General features: G+C 38.2%; 1 protein-coding gene across 1 annotated transcript; it reads left to right on the top strand.

Annotated features, from left to right (window-relative positions):
* The first annotated feature begins 7,587 nt into the window (after positions 1–7,587).
* LOC109163326 (beta-glucosidase-like SFR2, chloroplastic) lies at positions 7,588–11,080 on the top strand. Its single transcript, XM_019312079.1, has 8 exons — positions 7,588–7,970; positions 8,138–8,175; positions 8,404–8,755; positions 9,008–9,146; positions 9,570–9,736; positions 10,031–10,340; positions 10,413–10,490; positions 10,893–11,080. Exons 1-6 carry the CDS (start codon positions 7,588–7,590, stop codon positions 10,293–10,295), a joined length of 1,344 nt encoding a protein of 447 aa, XP_019167624.1. The 3' UTR covers positions 10,296–10,340; positions 10,413–10,490; positions 10,893–11,080.
* Positions 11,081–19,622: the final 8,542 nt, after the last annotated feature.

Here is a 19,622-nt window from a genome sequence, read left to right as displayed (position 1 = left end):
ATTTAATGCTATTGTTGAATGCTATTTACACCTCAATCTCCTATATAAGTTTGTTGTAAGAGCAGCAGATTTACAAGCAAGGAAGAAAGTGAATGAGACACAACACACACACACACACACTAGATTTTACGCTCTCAAAACTCTGCTCCGACTCTTGTCTTGCTGCTGTGTTCTAAACATTGAATCGTAGTACGTTTTATCCTGGGAAGCCTAGACCACAACGCTCCTAGCACTTTTGGGAGGTGGCAGATAGGTTTTAAGGAAAGTGAGTGTTTCACTCGACTCGTACTTACCACTCTTCTTCATCTTCTTTCTTCTCCGATTTTGGGATTATGCTTCTAAGCTAAAATCTTTGTACTACACTTTGTTTTCTTTTGGTTGGAATTATAATATGAGGATTATTAGTTCCATTTTGGTTGATATACGTATATCTTTTTCGTAGATATAGATGTATATAACCATGGGGGTCTGATTTATATATATTTGTGTGTATATATATATTTCGGATATATATCGAATAATATTTTATATACTTCCGTGTGTATATATAAATATTATTTTGCGATATTAAATCGACTTTGGTTCATTATTTCCAAAAATACTCATGCCTCGTTAAAAACGTCACTAGAAAATTCAGTGGGAAAAACTAGTTGTGGAAAAAGAGTGCATGATGTATGTGTATTTTTGTTTTAGATTAGTTGTCTCATTAAAACCTTAGATTTAAGGGGAAAAAAACCCCGTGGGAAAAAACTTTAACTAAGGAAAAAGAGTACAACTGTTAGTCGTCAAGACGCAATCTTCAGGATTGTAAAATGATAATCTCCCTCAAGAAGACAATCTTCAAATCCACACATAAAATATATATCCAAAAATTGTAGAAATGGATTAGTCAAATCTTCTGGATTGTCACTAGAGTGAATATCTTGCACAATAATTTTGTGGCTCTTCTAGAGCTCGTATTGGTTGAACTTTGACGCTATATATGCTTTGTCAAATATTCTTTAACATACTCATATATCATTTGTGCAACTCAAGTGTTATTGTCCTCATTTGGGGCATTGGGGGTAATTCATTGTTTAACCAGTTTGAAAATTTGGCATCACGGGGATCAAACATATATAATAGCCAATACCCAAACAGCCTATCAAAACCATACATTTGTTTCTCATATAAATGCCGAACTCTTTGGTAACTCGGAATATATATTAAACACTATTCCAATATTTCATTGTAGAAGGAGCCCTAGATGTTGCTAGCAATTTTATGGCAAATATTATGTCTGTTACAATACATATTCACATAATCACATAATCCAAATTCAAAGTCTAAACATTATATAACAAAATAGCAATCCATAGTTCAAACACACTACTAAGTATTAATTACCAAACATCAGTTGACGTTTTTACACAACCGATTCTTCAGTTGGCTTACTTGGATTATTTTATTGATAAGATGAATAATCATCAATCTGTATATTTAATATTTGAAAAACAAGTGTCAAGTACTGTATAGTTAATTTTTGGACGCAATTCATCATTGCTAGTGCACTGGAGAATATTATTTTCCAGTGCACTGGAAATATATTCCAATACTAGAAAATAATTTCAATGCACTGGAAATCAAAATTAGAATGATGTTAAAGCACATCAAACTCATAGAAATATGAGATTAAGGAAAATACTGAATATTGTAAGAATAACTCAAGTTAGATATAATTGTGAGGTAAAGAACAATTGTAGCAAACAACAAAAGTGCAAAGTAGAACAAGCCATAAAGAAATCAAATAAAAAATTTAAGAGAGATACCAGTAGCAATAGGAACTGAACGGCGGAGCAGACATCAAAGGACTTGGATTTACTTTATTATTATTATTATTATTATTATTATTATTATTATTATTATTATTATTATTATCATCGAACGGTATTCGGTTCAGTTTGGTTTTCACCGAACCGTTTGGTTCTGTTCGATTTACAAAAATCCCCAACCGTTCGATATTTCGGTATATTACTAGTTCGGTTCAGTTTGAAAAAACCGAACCGAATTGTCAACCCCTAATATAAAGTGGTTGGCCAAAATCGATCCTGACCACCCTGAAAGATGGGTGAGAATCAGGACCGATATGCCAGAAACGAGAAAGCGGTCAACCATAGGAATATGGTCCGCCAAAATCGATCATGACCGCCCTGAAAGACCGGTGGAAATCAGGACCGATTTGTCAGAAATGAGAAAGCGGTCAACCATAGGAATATGTTCGGTCAGAATCGATCTTGACCGCCCTAAAAGATGGGTGAGAAATCGGGGTCGGTCTGAAGCAAAAAAGCAATCAGCACCAAAAATATAGTGAGCAATGAAATCAACGGGCGAGTAGACGAGGGATGCTGAATAAGCGGTTCTCCCACCCTGACTATTGAGTTAGGAGGGATCCTGAATAAACGGTTCTCCTACCTGGATTAATGAATATGGAAGAAGCAATTTTCCACGTCAACTAAGTGGTGCTGAAAAAAACTGTTTCCATGTAGGTTGCGGATGCTATTTTCACAAATGACTTTTGTGAATTTCCTAGTCTAGAAAATGGAATGCAAAATATTGCAGTATGAAGTTACAATTCTCATATAGAGAATATTGCATGCCTTTAGTACGTAGCAGACTTGGAGAAAATGTGAGAGGCTGGAGCACTTTTAATTTGGCAACCCATTTCCAATTTACCAAATCAATGCACATAGACATATGGAAGGTTTTGGGTTAGCATGCACCCACACATGGAAATTAATGGGGATATCAGTGAAGCCTAAACAATTCTCACTCACTTTTTCCAACAATTTCCATACAAGGCCCATTGTCGCATGAAAACATTGATTTCTAAAAGGTGGCAATGCAAAGTTGCTGGCATGTATCTCAAACGTGGCAACCAAAGGGAATTTCAAGACCAAAGAATTATGGCAAGTACGTATGCGCGATTAAAAGGAAAGTCCAAGTGTAGATTATGTTTCTCTGATTAAGCATCCATGTGCACGACCGTTTAGGCATGAGTAGAGAATTTAAACGCCAAGAAGACCCTCCGACTATCATAGCAAGCCAAAAGTAGACAGCAGGCCTCTCGCGAAGTAGTCATCTTCCAGGAAAGCATTAGCAACAGCAGCGAAATTTCAAAGCTAGGAGTTTGAACAATTAGGAATCAATAATACTGAGTCATTGCAAGGTACCACTACCTCTACATTTTATTGCCACGCTGCACTTCTCCATTGCAAATTACGAACGACGATCTGCTGACAAACCGCTCCCTGCAATGGTCGACTACAATGGAGTGAGCATCAAGGAACAATAGTAGGTTCTCTGCGTCGTTATTCGTACGGTTGCATCGTTAGTTGCTAACTCCGAATCCTGCCTCCAAGAATCTTGAGGCACGGTTGAACAGAAGGTACATCATCGCTCTCATCTCACTCAATAATTATCCGTGCTCCGAGCAAGAGAATACCAAACAAGTGGTCGGTAGAGTGTTCAGTTGGTTGGAGCGGTGGCGTGCGAATGTATCATTGTTTTGCTGTATACGGAGGGAAACTCTAATTTTCTCGTCAACAACAATACCGAGTTAGGCATCCAGTGGAACATTCTTTAGCGTGGATGAAGGGGAAAAGTCGTCACCAATGTATATGGCTCTAGTCCGGCCAGTCTTGGTTTTTAATGTAGATTAGTGAAGAATTGGTGAATTTGCATTATTCAATGAAAGTATTTATACTATATTAACTCTTATCATGCCCCCCAAGATGGACAATCGTTCGGCAAGGCCAATCTTGGACAATAAAAGCTGAAAGTCCCGACGTGGTAGAGGCTTGCAATATTAGAAATACGAAGTGCACCACTCTGGACACGCTCACGAATAAAATGAAAGTCAAGAGCAACATGCTTCATACAAGAGTGAAAAACTATGTTTGCACAGAGATTGGTTGCTCCAAGATTATCGCAATAAATAACTGGTTTCTTTGGGAGAGAAAAACCAAGCTCGCCCAGGTGAGAAGAAATCCAAGTAAGTTCCACAGCAGTAATAGCAACAACGCGATATTCGGTTTCTGTAGAGGAGCGGGCAACAATTCACTATTTCTTAGAACTCCACGAGATAGGATTGCATCCTAAGTAAACAATATAAGCTCCTGTAGAACGGTAATCATGCTTGTCACCAGCCCAATCAGCATCAGAGTAAGCATGAAGTTGCACCGGAGAATTAGCAGAAAGGAAAATACCATGATCCAAAGTTCTGCATAGATACCAAAGTAGACGTTTTAGTGCAACCCAATGATCTATAGTTGGTGCTGCCAGAAATTGAGAAATTTTATTAAGAACGAATGCTACATCCGGTCTAGTCAATGAAAGAGACTACAAACTCCCAACTAGTGCCCGAAACTCAGACGGGTCTGAAAGAGTGTGTTCGGTTGTAAGATGTAGTGGAGGAGAAACAACCATAGGTGTGGCCACAGGTTTAGCATCCACTATCCCAGCAGACAAAGTATGTCATAAATGTACTTCTTTTGGTTGAATAAGAAGTTGTGTGAGCAGGGAGACACTTCAACACCAAGAAAGAAGGGAAGGGAACCAAGATCCTTCAAAGAAAACCTGCGAGCCAAACAAGAAATAAAAGAATAAACAAAATTTTCACGTTTGCCGGTTACAATTATATCATCAACATACACAAGGACATAGACAAAGTCTGTATGATGAGTGTAGAGTATCTGCCTTCGAATTTTTAAAACCAAGCTGTAGAAGGTAATTACGAAACTCATTGTACCAAGCCCGAGGGCTTGTTTCAAACCATACAGCGACACTCGTAACCGACACACATGCTAGGGTAGTGTATGATCAACAAAACTGGGAGGCTGTGTCATGAACACATCTTCATTCAAAGTCCTGACAAATGATTTTTATTAATTGTGGTGGAAGGTGTGTGTAAGTGTAAACGGGAATTTTGAAACCCCCGAGTGTCGAACTCAAAGATGGTCGTTCGGAGCAAGTAAAGTGCGCGCAAGACAATCCTTTGTCACAATGTATCAATGGATGAACTAGGTGCAAGGTAGGGGTGTTGGTAGTTGTGTGTGGAAGTGAGAAACATAAGAAAGTGAAAGAAAACAAAAGACACAAATATGAACAATTAAAACAGGGATTTGGATGAAATTGGAATTTTGGTTTGTGCACTCATTGGTCTTAAGTAGACAAGAGTGGGTATATGGCTTGGCTAACCTAGGGAGACCTAAGGAACCATCACTAGGACGCGTAGGACCTAGTGACTCATTCCGTACGTCGAGCGAGGCATTCTATCAAACACTTGGTGGGCGGTCTACCGTCTCCTCCCCTAAGCTCGCCCTCTCGGGTCGTACGAAGGGGATTGCAAGGGCAAGACTAAGGAGAGTGCAATCTCTTGCTAAACTCGCACTCCCACACTCATCTAACCATTAGAGAATTCAATGGAAAAAGATCAATATGCACTCCTGTACAACAAAGGCATACAAGGCCAATACGTAAAACCAATCTCATCATTCATACATTCAAAGCATAAGAACACACACACAATCCAATACCAATCCAAAACCTAGATGTCTACCAATTCATCATCATGTATAAGATCACAATGCACAAATTATATATGAAATATGAATAAGGAGAAGAAATGTTACCCAAGTCTTCAATCTAGATGCTTATAATCTAATAGAAATGTTGAACAATGAATTCTAGGTGTGAAATGTAAATCTAATCTAAGAAAATGAAAAGAAAAGATAAACCCTAATCTAACCTAACCTAAGAGAGCTGAATATGAGAGTAAAGGAAATGGGAAAAAGGTCTTCCAAAATGATCCCCTTACAAGCTTTTAAATAGGCTTAAAATCTGAAATTTCATTTAAGTGGCCCGTCCACGAACTGACAACGCTCATTGTGAATTTCGTGGATCTTTCTAGAATTTTTTCCCTTTACCAAAGTTGTAGCCCTTGAAGTTGCCGAACCATAGCCACTTGAATAACCTCATTTGGACATTCCTAGCTCAAAATATGATCATTCTATCGAACTTTCGCCGGAATGCCCTGAAATTGACATTGTTTTGCTATTTTCCTACAAAGGTAATGAAATTAGTCCTTAATCCTAACTTTTATCAAATTAAGCTATTCTAAGCATCAATTAGGCATACAGAACTCCAATTATAGCACAATATTCCTCCTACATACCCTATAAAACATAGCATATTTGGCACTTATCACAAATTTTCACACTTTAATTCTTGCTCGTCCTCGAGCAAGGTTTCAATTCAACTCAAGGATTGATAAGTGACAAAGATGCTTTATGTGAATTCAATCAAACAATTGGTCAATCGGGAAGTGTGCGTGACTCAACGGAGGGGGTGAAATCCTTCATGCTATCAAACAAGTGTGTCAACCATGTGCCATACTTCGCAATTCAATGAATATTCTAATGAAGCAAAAACCCCTAGCAAATGATAAAATTAAACTCAAGGGAACATACTCTCCACACTAGTTCAAGCATGCAAAAATTTCAAATTCACCTCCTATATTATAAGGGCCTATAGCCGAGCCACACTAGTGGAAACGATGTGTACATCCCAACCGATATCCACCCTTATAACGCCAAGGTCCTTTACATTAAAGTTAGTGAAAGGTTTGGTATGGACCGCTCACCAGCCTCAACCTTGCACGATCCCGGCTTAAGCGTTGGTTCTCTCTCGCCTCCACCCTTATGCCAAAGATCGACTCTCCACGGCATAGATCTCTATGTTTTAGCCCGGGAGAATCTTTTGTGATCCCGACATAAGCAATGGCTCCCTCTTTCATTTTTTCTCTCTTTCCTTTTGTTGGCCATTGTTTTGGTCTTGCCTTCTTCTCTTTTTTTTTTTTTTTTTTTTTTTTTTTTTTTTTTTTTTTTTTTTTTTTTTTACCCCTCTTCTTCTTTCACTCATGGTTTTGCTTTTGGGATTAGAGAATTTTTTTTTATTCAATTCTCACCACAAGGCTCACCTTTTGTTCATCTTTCCAAGGTTGAAGAGTACACACTCCCACTTCGAGAGATCGTTTCACTAGTACAAAATTGAACATAGGCCACCATTGTTGAAAGAATGGTGGCCTAATCTTAGCCCAAAAATTCGCGGTGGTAATTTTGTAAATAAGTGAGTAATAATCCGCCACAATTGTTATCTGTAATGGTTGTCCATTGTATTTTTTATTTAATTAAAAGAAAATTAATTTATAATAGGCAACCATTTCTATACTATATAAATGGTTGCCTTAAAATAGAAGTTGTTTTATAATAGACAATCATTTCTAATAGGAATGGTTGCCTAATATTAACCCTAAATCTAATAGATCAGAAATCGTATCCCACGCACAGTAGATCTAAAAGCTTCATTCACGCACAAATCGTCTCACCACCAGATCTTCAAACACTTACAAACCCTAGTCTAACGCCAACAACAGCAGTCACTATCTCCCTTTCTTCCTCGCAAAATCGCCGGCGGTGCTTCGATTGCTCCATCAAGCTCTCAATCGGCGGGGAAATCTGATAATATCCAAACGTTTAAACCAACAAAAAAATGACAACCTTCTTTGGATCCCCAACACTTGTACCTCGCCCCGCTACAAGAACCAACCACCTCTCCTCATCCTCACAGCCGCCGCCGTCTCAGCCACCAAACCAAGCCTCACCACCGCAAGCTCCTCCTCCTCCTCAGCCGCCGCAACAGTTGAGCTCAGCTTCTGCAGAGCCACCATTGGCGGCCAAGCCAGACCAATTAAAGCCTAGCAGCAAGCCTCAACGCTCAACAACTGTGGAATCCACCGATTGGATTGCCTCTAGCTTGACTAGGAGGTTTGGGCTCGGCGCCGGCCTTGCTTGGGCCGGATTCTTGGCCTTTGGAGTCATTTCTAAGCAGATCAAGACTAGACTTGAAGTGTCTCAACAAGAAGCAAATACAAGGTATATTATATGTATACACACAAATATTTTAATCTAAGAATGAAGATTTTAATGTATATATGGCTATTGGATTTGATCTTCTTCCAATTCTGTACTTGTGATGTTTCTTGCTTAATTTATGTGTTGATGGCTTTGAGGCACTCTAACTGTTTGATTAATTTTCTTAGAGACGTTGAGAAGGAAGAAGAAGTGGTCTTGCCTAATGGCATAAGGTACACTTCTTTTACAATATAATGCAATTTTAATTATAGGATTTTTCGTCCAATCATGTATAGTATACTTAATTGTACTCATACTATTTGTATAAATGATATATGTTGATAGTATCATATAGAATAAAAATAATACTCCGTATATATAATTGTACTCTATACTATTAACATTAGCACCCAATTAATGAAAACAACTCCTTTGTCTGCCTGATATTCTATAGAAGGTGAGCAAGGGTTCTTCTTCGGATTGGCAACTGCACCAGCACATGTGGAAGACAGCCTTAATGATGCTTGGCTCCAGTTTGCTGAAGAGACTCCTTGTGAACAATCAAAATCAAATAATGAATCCCAACTAGCAGATGCACTATTGGCCTCTGCTACAGGTGATGGTGGCACCCAACAAGCTTCAGTACTACCAAGAGCAACTTCTCAGACCATAAAAAGAAGGAAGTCACTTAAGATAGCTGTGGAGGCAAAAATTAGAGGATTTGAGAAGTACATAGAAGTAGAAGAATCTGTGCCTGCAGAGGCATGTCATCATACTGTTGCTGCCTGGCATAATGTTCCACACCCGTAAGTTCAATGAACCTAGCATAATGTTTTGATGTCTAGCTAATAGCATATTAATGCATACATGCCTCAATTTTAATTGGGCTGAAGTTGATGACCCATTAAGCTATCTTTCTTGAACTTCGGAGAACTGAGTTCCACAGTATTTGAAGCTACACCTATAAGATCATGGCATTTTTCATTTGAACTTAAGCTTTCCATCATAATATGCATAGAATTGAAATAAAAACAAATGGACTGTTCCATTTATTTCAGGGAGGAAAGGCTAAGGTTTTGGTCTGATCCTGACACAGAATTGAAGCTGGCAAAGGATACTGGAGTCCAAGTGTTTAGCATGGGAATTGATTGGTCAAGAGTTATGCTTGAAGAGCCCAAGAATGGTCTGAAAGAATCTGTAAGTCTGACTCATGACTCTTTCAATTTTGCTACCATGATCCCCCACAATCTAGTAGCTACATTGGGCTTTGACTTATCCTGAGTCAAGCTTCTATTTGACCCCATTTTCCCTTTGAGGGGGAGGGGCAGCCCTCCCAACTCCTATTACTCTATTCAAAAGGCTTGAACCCGAGACTTTGATAAAGGGAAACTGAGCTCTTTCCTCTCAGACCACAGGTTGTTGGTCACTCACGACTATTATAAGTGTGTGTGTGTATCGACTCTTGATATGAGAGAATACCAAAATCTATATAGTTTTGCACAGATGCTTATCAAGGGTTTTGCTAGTTTCATAACTTTGGATCCTAATGTTTATGGTCTGAACAAAGACATAGAATTTATAAAGGATTGTAATAAAATATGTTGCTTGATATATTCGTAGGTTAACTATGCAGCTTTGGAGAGATATAAATGGATTGTAAATAGGGTGCGATTTTATGGGATGAAGGTAATGCTGACATTATTCCATCACTCGCTTCCACCATGGGCTGGAGAATATGGGGGGTGGAAGATGGAAAAGACCATTGACTACTTCTTGGAATTTACCAGGTTGGAGGCTCTGTATGAGCTTAGATCAAGATGCTGAACAGGCATATATTTATAATTTACTGAGCACTCACTTTATATGCCTAAAAATAGGATTTTTACTCTGCAATGGAATCCCTTGTAACTTGGCTGGAGGAACGGAATACTGCAGAAATTCTTTCTTTTATCTGCTCAATTAATTTGCTGGAATAATGCCTTGTTTTATCTTTTAGAACCTGACTAGCAGCATTACAACATAGTGCTATAGAAAATATGTGTCTATTACAAGCTTTACCAATATTTACTTCCTTTTCGTAGGCTTGTCGTTGACTCTGTATCAGATGTTGTGGACTACTGGGTAACATTCAATGAGCCTCATGTGTTCTGTATGCTCACTTATTGTGCTGGTGCTTGGCCTGGTGGTAATCCTGATATGCTGGAGGTTGCTACTTCTGCTTTACCCACTGGTGTTTTCAATCAAGCCATGCACTGGATGGCAATTGCACACTCAAAGGCCTACGATTACATCCATGAAAGGAGGTTAACAGCTTTTCTTCTATCATATTGGTATGACATGGAATGAGAGAGAACAGCTTCCCCCGGTATACTAGGACCAATAAAGAACAAGGTATGAGCGGTTCGTTCAAACATTTTTTATTCCTTTATGGTTACAATAAGTTGCAATTGCTTCTTATTCCAGCCTCTGTTACTGGAAAGTGGAACCTTGCTTTGTGGATCTTTTGTTGAGAGTTGGAATTCATGGGGAGCATGGATGGAGGTATTACCTGTAAACAACGTACTTTTAACATGTATGTTAAGATTAGAAAATTTTAGTGCTCAATAAGAGAATTCCACAAGCATGCTCCTCTAGCTTAAGAAAAAAATTCCACAACGTACTTTTTCTGTAATCCTTTCTGTAAGTGTAAATTAGGCCATTAAATTCTTTCATGAGTTAAATGAACTAATTAATTGTTGATATACAGTATTCATGCTTGAGTCACATTATAGAGATTATGCTTGTTGAACATAATTAATTGTGTTGTGCAGTTTACGGTTAGCTGCGATGCATTGTAGTTTGGTCTTTAGAGATTATAGAGTTTATATTTTGTGCTATTTGTTAACAATTTTAATGGGGTGATATGAGTAATGTTGTGGCTGAGTTTTCTTAACAAATTTACAGAGAAAACAAAGGTCTTAGCAAACACTTGGAGACATGAATTTCAAGCTGGTGTTGGATGCTGTGCAGAAAGTATTAGGGATGAAAGAGCATTCTGTGCTGAAGGACCCTGTGCGAAGACGAATTCTGGGGGAAACCGGACCACATTGCAGCAGTAGAGGAGGTTGAGCGCGCTATTCTTAAGGAAACAAGCCCGTCTTGGGTGGGTATTGTAAACATTTTAGTATAAATGATGGGCATAAATGATGTTAGTATGCAGTTGGCATATAACGTTTTAATTGTAAATATGTAATGTAATTGTACATGGTGTAAAATAAATATAGTTTTAAAATTATTTTTAATTTTTTTTATTTTTTAAATCAACAATATGCGACCATTCTTACGCGACCATTCCTGTCCAAGAATGGTCGCGTAAAACTTTTGTAAAAAAAAATTAAAAAAACAATACGCGACCATTCTTGGTCAAGAATGGTTGCGTATTGCTGACAATGCACGACCATTTCACAATGGTCGCGTAAAGTCGATGCCTTTCCGCGAGCCTCTCATAGGCGACCATTGTACAATGGTTGCCTATTGTCTTTTACAATTGTTGCCTATTTGCAATTCTGTACTAGTGTTTACTAAGATCTAAATAATATAAGAGGTGAATAACATGCAAGCATACAAAAAATGTAAACCTAATTGGTTCTATGCAATTCTCACTTGGTGTAAAGAGGTAACTTCCAAAGAATATTTCAAGAATTAAATATTTTTGGCACATTATCATCACACTTTTAAGATAGCATAAACACTGACGCACTCTCCAATAAGACACAATCATTCAACCATGAACCAATCAATCAATTGAATTCCAACCACTAAAGCACAAAATGCGTCATTTCCACACTTTAAAATGAACATCTTCCTCGATGCTACTTTAAGCACTAGGTGGACAAAGGAGCACGGGTCAAGGTAAAAGTCTATTTAAGTGTGTTTCCACACTTTAGAAGTGTTTTCGGGGACTTGGGGTGCAACAAAAGACATGGTGAATGTGCTAAGCTAGCAAATCTATGCAAACCCCTTTTCCACACATTAGGAATAAAAGTCGGGGCAATTTTAAAAAGTAAGGGATAGAAGAGTAAACCAATATGTAGCAACCCTTTTTGGAATGTAGCATCAAAGTCCTTGCCCCTCCAAAGTTTGAGTCAAGTGATTGTAGTTATTTTCAAACAAATAAACTCTGAGTAACGAGTTATCGATCTACAGGGAAGTGTAGTATTAAACACCAATTACTAATTTATTCACGAGAAGCTAATCCTAATGATTATGAGTGAATGATGCAAATAAAGAAATAAATTAAAGCAATGATTCAGGTTTTGAAAACAATAGAGAGAGAGAATGAGATTCATGGGATTCAAGTGTTTAATCCCCTAGTGCCTAACCTAATGTAATATTAAATTTGGGTTTAAACGGGTGCGAGGATGCAAAGTGGTACAGAGCTACTCCGTAGTCACTAGCACTAGTGAATATCCACTCCCGTGGTATAAACACCCAATAAAACAAGAACAAGCATCATAATAAATTCCTAACTACTACCATCTTTCGATGTGCAATAATCAATAATTAAACTCCCTAACAAAATTACCCTTTCTCAAGGTGCAACAGTTAGGTGCAATTGTGTGTGCCCTAATTAAGTTATGCCCAACTCTCATTTTGACACAAACAAAGCTATGAAGCAAGTAATTCGGGCCCTAAACTACTAGCAACAAGAATGATAAACACAATTGCAACACAAGTATTAAACCCAAATAATAATATATTAAAGAATCTGAGAGCTCGGGCACATAGGGTCATAAACACTTTTACTCAATAATCTCTAAAGAATTTAGCCAAGCATGGCTAAATTATACATAGCAAATATATTTAAAGAATTACAAATCATCAAAGAGAGTACAAGAATGAACCAGGCAATTTTCCCAAATCTCCTTAGCTTTCTTCTTGCTTCCCAAGTCGACTCGTGGCTCTTGATTTTCCCCTCTTTCATGCCTCCAAAGATCTCTGAATGAATATTAGGGTTGAGGAAGGAGGAATTTTATAGTCTGAATCAATCTCGGAGGAAATAGGAATTTTTCGCGCAAAAATGGGCCAAAATCGCGCCTGGGCCACCATTTTCGACGTGTAGAGTCTGGACACGATGCATCGAGCCTTAATCCTCAAATTTCAGAATGCACACTGGAAATTTTCAACGTGTCGAGAATTTCCAGTGTCGTAGGTCCGTCTTGCAGGCTGATTTTGACCCTTTTCCCTTCAGATTTGGACTTTGATGTCTGCATAAGAGTTGTATCCCTTCGAGTCTTCTTTCGAATGGCGTAAGAATCACTTCATTTGGATATTCCTAGGCTGAGATATAGTCCAAAAACCAAACTGTCGCCAATCTGTGCGAGAATTTTCACTTATTGCTCTTTTGCTCCACTTTTGCCTCGGTTTGCCCAAGTGATGAAGACCATTGAAAACACCACTGTTTGGCTCCCTTTTGATGTATTTAAGCCACCTCCTTAGGTTCACATTGACTTTGTTTTGGCTCCAAACTTGTCCTAGAACTTTCTTGCTTTTGCACTTGATCTGTAATGGTTCCAAAACACTAACAAACAACGTAAAACATTCAAATCAAGTGCAAAACCATATCTTAATGATAAAACAAGGAATTATGCAATTAAATTACCAAATTGATGAACTTAAGCCCAACAAATACATTAAAACTAATACTAGAAATATGCACAATTAGGCTTACATCAACTTCCCCACACTTAAGCATTTGTTTGTCCTCAAGCAAAACCAAGAAATAAGTCACAAGTCAAAGCATACAAATTACTCCTACTCTCTCTTACACAACCTCTCAAACTGCCAACCAACTTTCTACAAAACAATAAGCTTCAAGAATCAAATTAGTTTGGCACATATGACCCATTCTCAAGCCAATAACCAAGCACCAAGAATTTAAAGTATGTGAGAATCAAGTGTGCACAAGTACTCAGTTGAGATTATGCAAAACACGGCTCATGAATGAGATCCCATAGGCTTTCCCTTCATACTCCCCTAGATCAAATCTAAGAATGCATGCTAAGATCAAATTGGACTTTATTTAGCTTGTAATGGGGCTACGGGTGATGGCTAACAAAGAAGTGGCATGGAAAAATTAACGAAAAAAGGGAATGTTGCAATTATCTAAACTTTTCAAAATTTAGAAGAGATGAGACAATCACAATTCAAGGAATAAATTTCTTTTAAGAACAAAGCAACTCTTTGGTAAAGTGGAGGTCCAAACTCAAAAACGTTCAATCTTTCTTTCTCTTTATTTTTTTTTTTAATTTTTTTTTTCATCTTTTCTTTGATTCTTTTCTTTTGGATTTCTTTTGAATATAGCAAGACAATTTTAATCCAATCATTCATGACCCCCACACTTTGAACATTTGTAACAACAGCTGTTTTTTTGGCACAACTCCATAAAACTCTTCTTACAGAGATAATAAAGATAAAAGTTTCATTCTCTTAAAGGTGGAAGGGAAATATTTGGCCAAGAGCTAAGGGTTATAATAACGGGGGTAAATCAAAGAAAAAAAATCACAATGAGGGGATAAGTGCTTAGCACTTATTTAAACAAACGAGAGGCACAATGGGGACACAAAGGATAAGAACATATGTTGGGATAGGTTTAAAGGCTATGGCTAAACAAAAATGGCCTAAATTACTTCAAAACATGCAAAACCTAGACTTCACTTAGGGAGTAATGAGGCAAGTTCTAGCAAAACACCTATGATCGGAATCTCACATAAGGCTTCACTAGCAATGCTTAACACACAAGATCAAGAATTAATCAAATTATTAAGTGGTTAACAAAGCTATTGGCAAGGGAATAAATCAATTATGTGTTACACCTCAAATCATCAATCACAAATTGAGATGCAGCAATCACCACTAATGTCGCTTCCATGCACTCATGATCCATCCCATCGGGTTCCGGGGTATGAGATATTTTCCCAATAAGCGCGTACCGTTTGATCATCCTTCAAATCGTAGGGAAACATCCGATACTCCTCTTCCTCTTGATCTTCTCTTGTGTAGAAACCAAGTAGCCTCCCCAACTAATTCACCGATATGCGGTAATTGGTATTGAAAAGTTGAAACTGAATGTTTGGCCTGGGTTTGTGAGATCTGTAACTTCCCTACTAACTTGAAGTGTAGCTACAAACTCATGCACTAGAGGGGTATATGTAACATCCCTCCATGCGAAGATATCACGCCAATTCTTCCAGCTCGTGAGTTTCTCAACCTCCCCTCGGATCCCAAACGCATCCAAGAGTAGCGGATCGATGTACCTCCATTGAGAAATTGCGTGTTCCTTTGCCTTATTGAATTTGAACAATGCATCCCCCTTTAATTTGATTCTTTGGCCTACCCCGGGTGTCTCTTGGGGTTCCTCTTTCACTTTAGCTTGTAGATCTCTTATTGCCCCTTGAGCACTTGATTCTCCCACAAACTTTCCTTTCTTTGGTTTCGTGACCCTAGTTCTCTTCATTTTCCTACATAGAAAATCTCCTTCAATCATAACACAAGAGTAACACTCTCGGGTCCTTTGTAATAATTAGAAGAATCAAGTACGGGTAAATTAATCAACATGATACAAGGTAGGCAAATATGGAGGATATACATCTCACACATGTAACACAAGAGAATCTAGAAAACCACCATGAAAGGAATTGACAATTTAGATCAATCAAAATCAATTTCCAAAAGTCAACACAATGCATGTCAAATTTTAAAACGTCAACTTCTTTTTCTTTTTCAATGCAACAATGGTGGTTTATCATGCAAGTTCAAATCTTTCACCAAAGGTAGGAACTTTATATCATATGCAAGCTTAATATCAATGTAGCTACACAATTCAACTCACAATTTTACATCAACAAAGGAAAACAAGTAAACCTAATCAAAACTTTTCTAAAATCAAACTTAGGGTTCATAAGAAATTTCAAGCATTTGAAAGGCAAAATCATCCATCAAAACAATCTCTCATGCAAAGCTAATCATTATTTATGAAATGAATCAACAAAATCTCATAACACCACATAGACTAGCATGCATTCTTAGAGAGAGAAAGCTTAGAAGATTCATCCTTGAAGAATGAAGATTGGAAGCTTTGTACCTTAGGATGAGGATGTCTACACCAAATTGCTCTTGAAAACTCTTCAAAGAGGGAAGAAAGTAGCAAGGTTAGAGGATACCTTGTGTTTGGAGAGGTTTCTTGTGAGTTGAGAGAACAGAATGAGAGAATGAGGGTTTAGGTAGGGTTTTAATCGTGGAATCCTGAATCCTGACGTCGCATCGCACGTTGCTATTCGCGTTGAGCTCTCGAGGTATGTCACAACAAGGCTCACAACGTGCGTTGTGAGTCTCATTGAACTTACTGGAATTTTCCCTCTTTTCTTCCTCTTTACCACGTGCGTTGCTATTACGTTGGAGGGTGCATTGAACCTTTGGCCTTCATCACAACACAGGTTACAACGTGTGTTGCTACGCACGTTGAACTTTCTGGAAATCCCCTTTTTTTCTTCTGCTTCGCAACATGGATCACAACGTTGCGTTGTGATTCTCCCCTGTTTCGTTGATCTTTCGGTTAGTGTCACAACACATGTCACAGCGTGCATTGTGTTTTCCCTTTTTCCTCGAACTTTGTTTTCGGCTCATTTGATGCTTCCTTAGCGTTTCACCTGAAAAGTTAGCTCCAAAACAATCCTAAAAAGCAACTACAAACATAAAGGAAAATTGTAAATTGAAAGTAAAACACTTATTACTTGGGTTGCCTCCTAAGAAGCGCCACGTTTACCATCTTTGGCTAGACGAAAACGTGATTTACACTTGAAAACACACACGAATTGAGACGGGACCATGTATCCCATCCACTCTAGATTTGAGAAATGTTGCAAGATGGCGGGCATTCTCAAAGGTACATGCAAGAACAAGGCACACATAATCATGTGAAAACAAGTAGGGCAATGCATGAGAAATTAAACTCAATCCCTTTGGAATGTAGTGACCTTCTTCCCATGTGTTGTCTCTTTTTCCACCCTCACTATTGGTTATCCTCCCATCACCTATGTCAACAAACACCATCAGTTTGTTCATGTTTTCCACACTTTGGTTTTTAATCTCACCACCAATTTGCTTATTTTCCACATTCATTCTAATCTTTCTACCCTCAACTTCACAATCAAAACTCTCCTCACCCCAATCAAAGCTTTCACAATCATAATATTCACTCAAGGAATGGAAAGATATGTTGTCACAATCTCCTATTGAACCCATAGAATCGGTGTCACTAAAATCTACAGAATCTCCCCCAACTCATCAATATAAATATCACAAAGAGGATCAATTAAATCATTACGGGGGTCATCCTTACACGGGGCACAGATAGAATCAATGCAACATTCATCACCTAGATTTCCACATTCAATGACATAAGAAGGGTTAAGAAAGTTACCGCGAGTAGTGCCATTGTTTGGTTCATTATCTTCCCACACTACCTCGATGTCGTCTTCCTCTTCACTAGTTTCTTCTACTCCTTGTGATTGTGTCCTTTCGTGGAGTGGAATCTCTTGAAGCACAGGAGAATCGTCAAGCAAGTGATTGTCCTCGGCCTTCTCCGGTTCGGTACTCCTTGTAGCATTCACTTGGGCCTCTATTTCCATGCTTGCGGTGAGCTTTTCCATCAAGAGGCGAAGAGTATTCTCAAATTGTTGCAATGGTTGCAACATAGCATTCTTCAACTCGGCTAACTCTTCTCCTATCCCCTTTTTGATTTCGGTCTTGAGATGTAACAATTGCTTAATTTCTTCATGTATAATCTCTTGACATCTCCTCTCAAGGTCTTCAATCTCATTAGGAAAGTGCGGTGGGTTTTATTTAAGTGATTCATACCATTGGGTGGGTATTTGAGGTGGGTAAACATGTTGGAGTTCAAAGTGATATGGTGGTGGTGGTGAATGATGAAATGGATATGGTGGATATGTTAAGTGGTAGTGGTATGGATAAGGCATGTAATGAAGGTGTTGTTCACAAGTGTGAGGTTGGAATTGGCTCAATGAAGCTCATTTTCCGGGTGGACATTCGTAAGGGCAGGAATCCTTACGTGTTGGTCAGCTCATTTGAAAAAAATTTCCTACAAAAATAGCTTCACCAAACAAGTATACTTGCAACTAGAAGTAGTTGCAAGGTGAGCAAAACATAATATGCAAAGAATTGGTGCCCACTTCCAAGCAAGTAGCAAACAAAGATATATGCAAAAACAAGAAAAACAACAAAAACAAGATGGATTCACAAGGTAAAACAAATGATTCACAAGGGCTACCTAGAACTCTATTGACACATTCCTAGATTTTCATAGTAAGCACACTTCACTCGACACCTATTGCCATCCCCGACAACGACGCCATTTGACGAATGGTTTTTATTAATAGTGGTGGAAGGTGTGTGTAAGTGTAAACGAGAATTGTGAAACCCCCGAGTGTCGAACTCAAGGATGGCCGTTCGGAGCAAGTAAAGTGCAAGACAATCCATTGTCACAATGTATCAATGGATGAACTAGGTGCAAGGTAGGGGTGCTGGTAGTTGTGTGCGGAAGTGAGAAACATAAGAAAAAATGAAAGAAAATAAAAGAAACAAATATGAACAATTAAAACGGGAATTTGGATGGAAATGATATTTTGGTTTGTGCACTCATTGGCCTTAAGTAGACAAGAGTGGGTGTGACAACCCAAACATTTATTTTATAAATTCGGTTTTGAGAATATCCAAAATAGCCAATTTTCACTCCATAAAATTTTTATGAAGAAAATGGTGTTGAATAAATTATTTTAAGCCGTTTTAAATATTACTTGACACCAAGAATGGATTTAAATTTCAATATCCTAAATTTCCGGGTATATTGCGTGCCACGTTTTGAACTAAGAAATGTATCTGAGTGAAACCGGGAGAATTCTGAGGAGCTTAAACTAAGTGTTCATCTAAAAATCATTTTGGAAAAATTCATTTTCAACCCCAAACTATTTAAAATAGCAAATCTAGCCCTTGGTTCATGAAGCTTGGTGGACCACACCACTCCAAAGTTGTCTGATAACACCTTTCTAGCCAAAGTTATTACATTTTTGCCACCAACCAATCATATGGAATCAACCTAGGGTTTTGTGCTCCTATATATTGATCTCTTATCAGACTTAGCCTCTTGTTTCCACCCTTGAGCTCCCCTGCAAGAACACAAGCAAGCACAGTAAGTATTCTTCATCTTTTCCCTTTTTATCCTAGCCTTCCATTTCATCTTTGCTTCCATCCTTCTCTGAGCTTATAAGTTAGGTTGGTTGTATGGTTTGTTAGAGATGTTTAGGAGGTGAAGGGGGTTGTAGCTAGCTGAAAAGAGAGGTGGAAACCAAGCTAGAAGGAGATAAAGCTACAAAGGTATAACCCATGGACTCCCAAGCTTTTTACAAGACTCTGTGAAGTCTTTGATTAGTAGAAATGAGTAGAAATGCTAGATATATGTTGTATTTGAGCTATTAAATAATCTATTACTTGTCTATGATGTGTTGTTGATGTTTTTGATGAGTTAGAAATGCCTGAGCTATTTTTGCAGATGAGAAGAAACCATTTGGTGCACAGACTGTGTGCACCAGTAGGTTGACCGGTTGTAACAACCCGTGT

Source organism: Ipomoea nil, unplaced genomic scaffold (genome assembly GCF_001879475.1).
Source record: "Ipomoea nil cultivar Tokyo-kokei standard unplaced genomic scaffold, Asagao_1.1 scaffold3017, whole genome shotgun sequence".
Lineage (NCBI taxonomy): Eukaryota > Viridiplantae > Streptophyta > Magnoliopsida > Solanales > Convolvulaceae > Ipomoea > Ipomoea nil.
Note: the sequence above shows the minus strand (reverse complement) of the source record. Positions and strands in the feature narration are given on the sequence as shown.

Coding starts and splice junctions, on each gene's coding strand:
- LOC109163326 (XM_019312079.1), top strand. CDS start 7,588: ATGACAACCTTCTTTGGATCCCCAACACTTGTACCTCGCCCCGCTACA. Junction 8,756..9,007: donor TGGCATAATGTTCCACACCC/GTAAGTTCAATG, acceptor CATTTATTTCAG/GGAGGAAAGGCTAAGGTTTT. Junction 9,147..9,569: donor AGAATGGTCTGAAAGAATCT/GTAAGTCTGACT, acceptor ATATATTCGTAG/GTTAACTATGCAGCTTTGGA.